This window comes from Zingiber officinale, chromosome 5A (assembly GCF_018446385.1).
Source record: "Zingiber officinale cultivar Zhangliang chromosome 5A, Zo_v1.1, whole genome shotgun sequence".
Classification (NCBI taxonomy): domain Eukaryota; kingdom Viridiplantae; phylum Streptophyta; class Magnoliopsida; order Zingiberales; family Zingiberaceae; genus Zingiber; species Zingiber officinale.
In genome coordinates, this window is record NC_055994.1 from 57,830,454 (window position 1) to 57,841,958 (window position 11,505).

Here is an 11,505-nt window from a genome sequence, read left to right on the forward strand (position 1 = left end):
AAGATTATAGAAGAGATATGTGGGAAGCCTTGGTCGAGATGCTTTTTATTGAGCGTTGAGGGCGCCTTTAACCTCAAAACTTTATCCCGCAACTTCAACTTCTTATCATTGCCAAAGTCTTCTACGTTATCTGACTGAACGTACCTTCCAAGCTCCTAAAGGAAGGCACCTTCCGTCACCTGGAAGGCGCCTCGGGTAGTATTCAACTGAGGACTTTTGTACTCCCTTTGCTCTGTAAAATATGTTAGTCCAACACACAAATATTTAACCTGTAAAATAATGTTAATACAATAATAATATGATTAATTTATGACTTAGACCCTATCCTCTAAACCAGGATCTAGCTAGGGTCTCAATGTAGGTTTCTAAACTGCACCTAAATTAGGCCGACGCCTATTTTCTCCTCAATCGAGATGCGTCCTCAGTGAGTCACTCTCCTCTAATTACTTATCTCCACTTACCAAGTGTCAAATTACCTCCTTGACACCTAATCTAACCCACCAGGTCTTCCTACTGGAATCACATATCTAGACTTCGCCAACTGAGAGTCGAACATCCTGATCTCTTGCTGGAAATTGAACATCCCAACCTTCTGTCATAATCCCACATCTGGACTTCTTGCTTGGTATTAAGTTCTCTTGACCCATCAAGTTAATCAACCCTACACACTCGGTAACAAGGTTAGATCACTAACACTTCTAACTTTAATTTATTTATCATTCATCAAAACCTGAGTTTTATCATTGGTGCCACTTACACCAATAATCTCTTCCTTTTTGATGTAAAGACAACTTGGGTTAAAGTTAGAAAAAATATGCAAACTTAAAAAGAAATAACTTTAAGAGAAAACATGAAACAGATAAGTTTTGTTCTCTTTATCATTTTAGGATTAAGTTTTTTAGATTTTCTTTGGTTTTCTTACTTTAACACTAACCCTCCCCCTTTGACATTCATAAAAAAGAATAAGCAGATAAGTATACCAAATTATGAAATTATAAATACACAAGTAAGCATAGTAAGTAATAAATTGTTCAAAGTAATCACAAAAAACTTGTAGGTTTATTGGAGGGAGGGTTTAATAAAATTTTCAAAGTGTTTTGATAGAATTTTTTAGACTTTTCAAAAGGTTTTCAATATTTTAAAAATTAATTTTTCAAAATAGATCATTTGTAAAAATAAATTTTAAAAAATTATATAACTATTTTTCAAAACATATTTTAAAATATTTTTTTTAAAAAAAAACATAATTTGTTGCAAAGTAAATTTTAGAGTTTCAATTGTTCAAAGTGAAAAGATAACACCTTTGTAAGAATTTTATAAAACGTTTTAAAGTGTTTTCGAACCTATTTTTCAAAATATTTTTTAAAGTATTTTTAAGAAAATTTCAAAACACTTTGTAGTATTTTTCAAGTTTTGAAAGAAAGGATTAAAATCATTTTAAACAAAATAGTTTTGAAAATATTTCAAAAGTTTTTAGAAGTAAGTTTTAGTATGCTTTCAAAAGATTTTTTAATCAACACTTTTTAACAAAAATTGTGAATTTTTTTCGTAAGTAGTTTTCAAATATCCCCCCTAAACCTAACAAAAAAATAATAATCATCTAAAATTTGTTCTTAAATATCTAACTGTTAGTTACAAACTAACTATAAGAAGATAACAATATTCACTTAGTTAGTCAGGTTATGCACTAATGTCCACTAATGTCCAGTTAGAAATTTATAAAAAAAGGACTACTTAACTTGATTAATGTACTAATTGTATTTTCCGCTCAGACCTATGTTGATGCACAGATATAAACATCTGAAGTCCAAGTAGAAGGCCTATGCATCTCATGTCATTCTAAGTTTTTGAATACACAATCAAGTTAGGTCTAGTGTGTTTGTGAGATGCTCGTTAATTAGATTTATAGGATCATGCTTTCTATGAATTTGATATAGACTAAGGCTAAAACACATTTTGTAGTAGAGAAATGTGAATTTTTAGAAAATAAAAGTAATATTTTTTTCTAAAATTTATAAATCACTTGAAAATTTATTTGATAATAACAGTCCTAGTCTATAATACATAATCCTAATTTTTTTCTTAAGTTGCTAAATTCGAGTTATGGTAATAGTTTAATAAATATGTCATCCAAATTCAATTTTGACCTAACATAGTTAAGTTCAATATCTTATTTGGCTACATGATTTATTACAAAATAGTATTTAACTTCAATATATTTGGTTCCTAAATGATGTACTGGATTTTTAGTTAAATTGATTGAACTTATGTTATCAATAAAAAATTTTGTATGTTTTTAATTTAAATTAAAATCTTGTAATGTGTGCGTCATCCATAATAATTATGCTACACACTCACCCATAGCTATATATTCTACCTCAGTGGTAGATAAAGCAATACAATGTTATTTTCTACTAAACCAGCTGACAAATGATGATCTAAGTAATTGACATCCACCACTTCTACTTTTTCTATCTAATTTACAACCAGTATAGTCTGAGTCAGTGTCACACCTCGGGGGAGTCCCTGCTAAAGGAAATTCTGGCAGCATCTTCCCTGTACGGGGTGACAATCTGATACTTGACTACATAGCCCGCAGGGCCTCACAATCCTCGGCCAACACGGCCGGAACATATACAATAATATAAACAAACAATCCACGCAGTTTATAATAAATCAGCCTCTAGCTGACTACACAACAAATCACAACATGCAGTTTATTATAAAACCAACTCCACTACTCGAGGAAAACACAACCTATAATGGAAAACCATCGCAGTGGAAAACAAGGGTAATAGACCAAAACTCTATATAACCTACACATCACACGCGTGTAGATCACAAAACAAGGAAACAAAGTCTGAAAGTAGGAAACCATATCTACACGAGGTGGGGGACTAGCGACTGGAACCTCCTGATAGCCTCAACCTGAAATAGAAATAAAGCAATGGGGTGAGTTCAATGAACTCAACAGGTATCAAACTGACTTGCATAGTAAGATATATCTAATAGTAATAACCATGGAGTATAATCTCCTGATCAAAAATAGGAAATGCGAAAACTGAACAAGCAAAGAAGCTGTACTCACAGGACCTCCTATCCGGATATAAGGGTCGTCAGACCAAACACATCATGTCTCTTGTATGCATGTCAATCATATGCAACTACAAAAAATGCAGTATCCAAAATGCAGCAATCACAAGCAATAAATACAATCCATGCATATGATGCAAATGTCCAGGTCACCTCTGATGCCATTCAGCCACCTCAAACACGATGGTAAGGTCAAGTGGGTAGGGTTGTGACAACTGTGCACTCTGCCATCACTACTCCTGAGTGATCGAGTGGACAGGATGTTGTCGGAGTATACCTATCCTCCTACCCCAAACATAGTGGGGGAGCTAAAGCTCTTATCTCCCTATGTCATAGTCAAGAGGAGGGATCCCTGCCCGCTACCATGTTACAGTCATCACTACCCATGAGCGGACCAGTGGAGCCCTGACAGAGCAAACTGCAACACACACCCTACCTGAAATACCACTAACCCATGAGTGGTTGTGTGTGTGCAGGTCATGTAACTGGTGATGTGCTCAACAACAATGGAGTCGACAATCGAACAATATGCAATCATGCAAAATGGTGCATGACACTAAGCATGTAAATCTCGAAAATACCAACCTCCTCATAATGTGTACCAAAAGGAAAACCAAGTCCATATCAATGATCTAGGTACACATGCTAAGTAATTAACCTAGATACACATGCAAGATAGCAAACTAGGTATTAATGTCAAGTAAATATAGTAGCTAGACCTATATCCAATAATGCATTGTATGTCACTACATAAGTACACAATGCAAGAATCAAGAGGACATAAACATAAATGCATAACAAATAACAATATGGTAAACTATGGTATCAAGTAGTGACATACCAAGCAGATATAAGGATAACTATTACTACTAGTTATAGCTCACTAAGCATATCAGAATGACAATATTAAAAAGATAAGTCAAAGGTACCCGCCTCAAAAATATAAGATTGTATCCAGTAATCCAACGTCGAGACACCCGTCTCGAATCAATGTCCTACATATAGTATGCACAATATAGCTAAATTTTATTATAAACAAAATAGCTAAACAATCTGATTAGGAAATTGTAGTTTAATTCCATTTGATTATCCACATTTCCTTCTTAGCTAATCTCAGTATGAATAAATCTAATTTGATTAGCTAACCCCTTTTGTTAACACCAATTACCAAACCACTTACCAAATCCTCAGATGTACCGCTACTGATTCAAGATCGGAGAAGTTTGATGTCGCAAGGTAGGGCTGGAGCTAGATGAAGCTGTTGTCCACCAAACAATGTCCTCAAGTCAGCACCACATCAAACTTAATACCCTAAATCAAAAGCTAGGGTAGAACACCTACCTACCAGCGTGCGACGGAGAAACCAAATACCCTGGAGAATAAGGGAACACAAGATCAGTGTATGAGGGAGAATACGGAATCTACCTCTGCCCCCAACCCATCAGCACCTGTCGAGATCTTGTACTAATGGTCACGGCTTCGCTCTAATTCATGATATCGATGCGGCGATGGAAAGAAGATAAAAGGCTCAGCGCTGAAGCACGCATAAATGGGGGATGAGGAAGATCGGAGGAAACTAGCTCCCTCTCCAAGTTTCGCTGGTAAATCCATGCCTGCGATGTCGAAGAAGGGAGAGGAGTTAGCGAACAAGCGGTGCGCAAGTGCCAGCGAATGGTAGATCGGCGATCCAACAATCTAGGGCAGCGGCGCGAGATGAAGGCTCAGCACGGTTTGGTTAGCCCTTGTAGTGGTCGGAGGTGGACGAGGATCGGTTGCCTGCGCTAGGGCAGAGGAGAAGATAAGGAAGAGGAAGGGGAAGAGAAACGGGAAAAACATATGTTCCCCGGCTTCTTCCTTGGCCGATGGTTTTGTTCGCGATGGAGATGAGGCGTCGCGGCGACGCCGTCGGTTTGGGGGAAGAGGAGGAGAAGCGGAGATGAGAAGAGGAGGGGATGGGTTCGGGGAGGGGAGAAATAGGGCACAACACAATAAGAGGAAAAGAAAAAACACTAAATTAAAAATTTAAACATTTCCTCATTCAAATAGGGTAGCTTAAACAAGCTTTTCCCTAGCCCAATAATTGATCCCCTTAACATATGCCAGACGAGTTCCGAAAAATTCCTAGAAAATTTCTAAAATTTCTAAAAATTCTGTTAAGGTTTTCGTCCATTAAACCTTATTATTTTATTATTATTTTGTTACTGTATTTTATATTCTCCCCCACTAATAAAAATTGATCCCCAAATTTTTGTTACTTCCATCAGCAAGTACTAGCAATAGATAAATAGTATAAATGCTGAACGGAAAACTAATCCACATACCTCAAGTAAAAAGGTGGGGGTATCGAGCTCGGATTGTATCCTCAAGCTCCCAGGTAGCCAGCCTCCTTATCAGAATGATACTGCCATCCGACTTTGACCAGTCGGATAGTCTTGTTCCGTAGCTAATGCTCTTTGTGGTCCAGAATCCGTACTGGAACCTCCTCGTAGGTAACATCAGGATGAATGAGAACTGATATATCCACCACAAGAAAAAAGCTAATAGACAACGCTTTTAAAGCGTTGTCTTTGTGCCTGAAAAAGCGTTGTTAAAGGCACTGTTGTTAAAAGTCTGCGCAACGACAATGCTTTTAAAGCGTTGTCATTTGTAGCAAAGACAATGCTTTCGCAATGCTTTAAAAGCGTTGTCGGTTTATGCAAAGACAACGTTTTTGCAACGCATTTAAAGTATTGTTTTTGGTAGAAAAGACATGCTTTTGTAACGCTTTAAAAGCGTTGTCGTTTTAAAGAAAAAAATAAATAAAAAATATTTAAAAATCATTATTTTTATATTTATGAAACTATTATTTTTCTTTTACCATGTCTAGATTCAAATTTTACATATAATCAACTCAGTTAATGATTTCAAACTCATACCAAAATAATAGAATTCTGACATTGAAGTAATATTAGTATTTAATTACATGAGAAGCTAGTAAATATCAAAATTAACACTAATTCTGTTTCAAAGTAGATAGTGATATTCACAAATAAAACAAAAGAGCACAAAATAATCTTGTGAGCAATTGGATTTTGTCTAGGATCTTTGTGAGCTTTGAACAGATTGAACAGTTGGCTTGAAATATAAACAAAAAATTACAGTCAATAGTTTGAACTAAAAAATTACTTCTACTAGCTATTTTCTATAAATGAACCAAAACTCATATCTCAGAAATGAAATGCTTGCAGAAAGAAAGAAAGAAAGAAAGCTTGAAGAAATGCAACGTTTCTTCAAACTACAGAAAGCACTGTTGTTGTAGAAATACAACGTTTCTTCAAACTACAGAAATAAAGCTTGCAGAAAGAAACAACTATAATATGATAAACTGTGGTTCCATACATGAGCATTACTGATGGCTCTCAAAAGAAACAAAACAATCATAATAAACGAGTTCAAAATGTGAAACTTTACTAGAGAATCAACTATAATATGATAAACTGTGATTTGTAGTACTCAATATAACATCTATTTCTCAGTTTTTGTCTTATGTTGCATCTGTATTTTTTATTTCATATTTACATGGAGTATATATCTTGTAATACAAGCAAATATCCTGAAGTTCAATAATACAGATCTGTAGTAAGCTTCTACGCCTACAACCAATGAAGTTCTATAAGAACTTCTTATGAGACTTCAGTTGAGGTTTGTGTTGTTTACATTCCTTTCTAATTTTATTAGAGAATGATCATGGCCAGCATGCGAGTGAACAACTTCAAGGAAATTCAACAGCGTTATACTTTAACAAGGGCCTTAACTAGATTGAATAACTTACTTAAAAGAAGTAATGTCTACCTGAACATTGCTTTCTTCCATTAAAACCTCCTTAGCTTTTTCGCAAAGCACCCTAACCTAAAATTTTATTTAAAAACTTATAAATATAGTTATTAACTCACAATGATAAACTGCAAGAAATTCCAAATATTATTTACATAGGGAAAAAAAGAACACTAACCAAACATTGGACTGCAAAAGCTAATGTCTTAACAATATGAACTCATTGTGAACTTTTAGCAATTAGCAAGACACAAGAAGGGAATAGAAGCATTTACCTCTATTCCTTGTTAATAGAACAAACAGTTAATGCATGTAACTAGAGGAGTCCTCCTATAACTTGAGTAATATTTCATAAATTTCCAGAGGCTTATGAAAAGATACAATAGAAACCTCTACGAATATTTTTTCTATATAACTTACAAGAAAAATCAGCTCAATCAAAAACTAAATTCCGAATGACATGCTGATCAGATAAACTATTTCCCATCGTCTCTAACAAATTAAAGCATTTATAATTGCATCAAGGAGAAATAATTAAGTCACATCGGATAAATAAATCATCAGATTATTCATTAACAAGAGACACTAACCCACGCCATAGTCCAACAAAGAATATCATTACAGTCTAGGAATGAAATATGGACTGGTCAGTTCTACATTAGCAGTTTCAAGTCTGGGAAGAGCTCAAATTTCTCTACAAACTCCATTTTTTAAAGCTTGAATCATAGGATATGTGGAACAATCCAGGGAACCGGATCAAAGACCTGCAACCAAACCAATTCGTTATGAAGAAAGATCGACTAAAGATTAAAATAGATCTAACGCCAATATCTACCATTTTACATATACAAAGTATATAATTATAAACAAAAAATCAAAGCTAAAAAATGTTTGCTACTCTAGAAACAAAAAAGAAACATTGTAAGAAAAACATGAAGGGAGTCAGAGATTTCGAGTATACAGTGTCAAGTAGTGCTCCAAGGCGATCGCCAAAGGCTACCTCGACGATGGTTGCATCTGGGTTTGAGTCTTGATCAATTATCACTTTAGGTGTTGGAATTCTGTCAGTCTCTTTGGAACTGTCATCCTGTCACAATTGAATTCAGGGAAAATCAGAATGGATTTCCAGATAAATGCATCAAGCAGGTGCTTGAATACCTCAACAGCAGTTGGGTATGTAGCTCTAGGAGTGTGTTGGGATGGACATCTGACAATATCCCATAATACAACATTAGCAGAAAATAAGACACACGCAAAGAACAAGCATATGCTCCAATCCAACAATCGAGGGTTAAGAACAAACACGACATGGTATATAGAACGATCACACATCAGTAACATCTTGATGTGCCTACAAGTTCTTGATTCATCCGTAAGAAAATCCTAGATTAACAAGAAGTCGAGATCTGTGTTTTTTGATCTATTTAATTGGGGATAAAAAAGCAAAGATTTCACATCCATGGAACATTTTTACACATGAATCTGTAAGGGGAAAAAAAATAAGTCTATAGCCAGGAATTAGGCCATGAACATTTCAGCCAGGTAATTTACATTAAACATAATTGGTCAATTCTCTTTGCTGGTCGGGATGCAACAATCGATGTACCTGTAAATGGATCTGCAATTGGGTCCATTTTCTCACTGGTGGGCTCAATACAATGAGTATGCTATTGGACTTTTGCTCTGCCAACAAGGGACAATTTTCTATAGCATAGACTTTGATCCTTGAGGATGTCAAACCTTGGTGGAAATTGAAACCAACAGAGAATGTCTAGATAGGTCAAATACTTCCATAGATTTTGCTTAATCAAGTCCACACATGGTTTAGGTTTCTTATATGGTTAATGGAAACGTCCTATTAGTTCGAGTTGCAACAATGGATGAGAAGTTAAATTCTTCTTCTGAAGAAGAGAGGTATAACAGATTGACACACTCATGCTTTGTTACAATGCATCATTAAACCTAGACAAACTTCCAGAAGAGGATACGAAAATGAAAAACGTTTATCGATGATAAAGCAACAGAAGAGCAGATCCTTCTAATCCATTTTGCTTGGAGTTATCAACAACAACAACAAAACTCTTAACGCTAAGGAGGAAGAACGAAACCTAACTTTAGGATAAAAAGAATGGATTAGGCCTATTCAAAACCCTAGCTCCGCTATTTACACTCAAAAGAAAAAAATAATCCAAACTACGAGGATAAAGATCGAATCATTGAACTCAGAAGCCACAAGATCCAGTTCACCAAGTAGTCTATCTTCCGTGCAAAGAATCCATGAAAGAGGAGGTGGAGATTTACCTCCAAGAGATAGTCCGGAGCTGGATGGCGTCGGAGTGATCGGCCACTTTCTTGGCGAGCTCCTCGCACTCGGCACAGTAGAAGAGATTTACCTGCTTGTCCACTCTCTTAGCCATCGCCCACAACCCCACAGCCGCCGCCAAGGTCGCACCCTAGGACAAAATGAGAGAGTGACAGAGAGAGAGAGAGAGAGAGAGAGAGGGGAGAGATCAAGGTCTAGGTCGTCCACGCCAAATCTTTTTGGCCGCTATTAAGGCAAGAAAAAAATGGCAGCCACTAAAATCATCAACTCTACGCTCTCAGGCATCGTATCCCTCGTGTGCTGTGATGCACGGTGCAGCGTCAGAGAAAGGCTGCTCCACTACGCGCAAAAGCGAGTGGCTCAAAAGGGTGGGCCACAAGCCAGCACCTCCCGGCTCCAGATTCAGACCAAGGCTCGGTCGGAGGACCCCGAAAGCCATCGCAAGCACCGTCATTCTTCTGCGTTAGCCTGAGAGGAGGAGCTTGAGCAGAAAACCCACTCAACCTCAGATCTGTAAAGAATACACATGAATCGAGCAGAAAACCCCCCAAAACAAACATCCTGACCAGAGAAGGAATAAATCGAAGGAGCGATCGGACAAAAATAAGCAAGGGAAAGGGAGAGACGTAACCTCCTGTACGGCGAGCGGCTTGCACTGCATGAGCTGCGCGATCTGCTCATCCAGGTTGCCATGGGTGTCCGAGGCAGGCACTGGACTCACGCTCATCTTGTCCTCCTCATACCAGTCACCTCCTCAACGTCGGGGGAGAAGGAGGCTAAGAGATGGGTCGATCTGTCATGGTCGATCGCCTCAACACCGGGATCTGTCGCTTGATGAAGGTGTGGTCTTGATGGAGAGTTCGGAGGAGTGGTTCGCCGGAGAGGAGTTGGATGGAGAAGGCCGCGTGAGATGTGGAGTTGGGAGTAGGGTTCGGGATCAAAAATGATCGGAAGATAGGAGTTGGGAGAAGGGTTTGGGTTTTCTACTCCTTACTTAGATCCAACGGTTTGTATTAATCAAGATTTAGATGAGAATTGAACAATAGACAACACTTTTTAAAAAATGTTGTCGTAGACACCAAAACAAAGTCTAATAGACAACGCTTTTTATGAAGTGCTGTCTTTGACCCGTAAAAATCACTAATAGACAACTGTTTTTAGAAAAGCGTTGTCTATTAATAAGAAAATAATGAAATAGACAACGCTTTTCACTAAAAGCATTGTTAAAAAAAAAATAGACAACGCTTTTTATAAAAAGTGTTGTCGTTTAAGTGTTATAGAATCCCAATTTTCTTGTAGTGAGAATACAAAAGATGTAACCAAACTAGAGATATACCTTACTTCCTATAGCTCGGAGATGTCTTGCCACTGCCTGGTCCCAAAACTCGAAGTTACATTGAGAAAAATCAAAACATGAAATCCCCAATATGGAAAACAGGTATCGCAAACCCGCTCTGATACCAAAAATTGATATCAGATTAACTCGAAAATCTAAAATCGAACCCGAGTCAAAATCTCAAAAACACAAAACTCAGCCTTTGACTCGAACCAAGCTCTGATACCAAAAATTGTCACGCCCCAGAGGAGTCCCTGCCAGAAAAAATCCGACAACATCTCCCCTGTACCGGTGACAATCTGAAGCATTTCTACATACAAAATATACATCAACCACATTCGGCTGGAATATATACACAACCATGCAGTTTATATCATCAACCCACTCGGCTGGAATAAAATAAACACAACCACGCAGTTTAATAAGCCTACACAGCTGAAAGTAAACACACAATAGCGTAGACGCAGCGGAAAACACAAAACAATACGAGCGTAAGACCAACAACGATAATAACAAAAATACCTGCAAGGCTGCAACCACCAGACTAGACTCCAAAAATCCACAGTGACTTGCTCAAAAGAAAAATACAGAAAATTAACATACCACCCAAACAGTAACAAAACCCAAAAAGAAAACTATTCTCTAGTGTGACGTGGGACCGGTAGCTGAGACTCTCCAAGCATCCATGACTCATCTATTTGTTACCTGCCGAAAGAAAACCAATTTGCGAGGTGGTGAGTATTGGAACTCAACGGGTAAAGTTAAGATACTGCATGAACAAAATAAACCAATAGAGAATGCCAAAAGGAATACAGTCTCATAAGAAGAATAGCAGATACTAAAATAGAATCATAATAAATGCTCATACCTAAAACGATATCCTAAGCAAGGTATAGAAGGTCAGAAATGGTACTAATCTATTACAGTACTGCTCATAACT

General features: G+C 37.0%; 1 protein-coding gene across 2 annotated transcripts; it reads right to left on the reverse strand.

Moving 5' to 3' along the window:
* Window positions 1–6,107: 6,107 nt before the first annotated feature.
* On the reverse strand, window positions 6,108–10,192 carry LOC121980496 (ACT domain-containing protein DS12, chloroplastic-like). Of its 2 annotated transcripts, XM_042532560.1 has the most exons (6): window positions 9,861–10,192; window positions 9,208–9,740; window positions 8,065–8,113; window positions 7,868–7,993; window positions 6,925–6,981; window positions 6,108–6,208 (listed from the first exon to the last, which is right to left on the reverse strand). In XM_042532560.1, the coding sequence occupies exons 2-6, from the start codon at window positions 9,321–9,323 to the stop codon at window positions 6,116–6,118; spliced, it is 441 nt and encodes a 146-aa protein (XP_042388494.1). In that variant the 5' UTR covers window positions 9,324–9,740; window positions 9,861–10,192; the 3' UTR covers window positions 6,108–6,115. The 2 variants fall into 2 exon arrangements, with proteins under 2 accessions (XP_042388494.1, XP_042388495.1); XM_042532561.1 differs by lacking the exons at window positions 6,108–6,208; window positions 6,925–6,981; window positions 9,861–10,192 and adding an exon at window positions 7,456–7,670 and having other exon boundaries at window positions 9,208–9,800.
* Window positions 10,193–11,505: the final 1,313 nt, after the last annotated feature.

Bases quoted from the DNA above. Each gene is read 5' to 3' on its own strand.
- LOC121980496 (XM_042532560.1), bottom strand. From the start codon at position 9,323: ATGGCTAAGAGAGTGGACAAGCAGGTAAATCTCTTCTACTGTGCCGAG. The intron at 7,994-8,064 runs GTATTCAAGCAC...CAATTGTGACAG, and splicing joins CATACCCAACTGCTGTTGAG to GATGACAGTTCCAAAGAGAC. The intron at 6,209-6,924 runs GTAGACATTACT...TTTATATTTCAA, and splicing joins TGGAAGAAAGCAATGTTCAG to GCCAACTGTTCAATCTGTTC.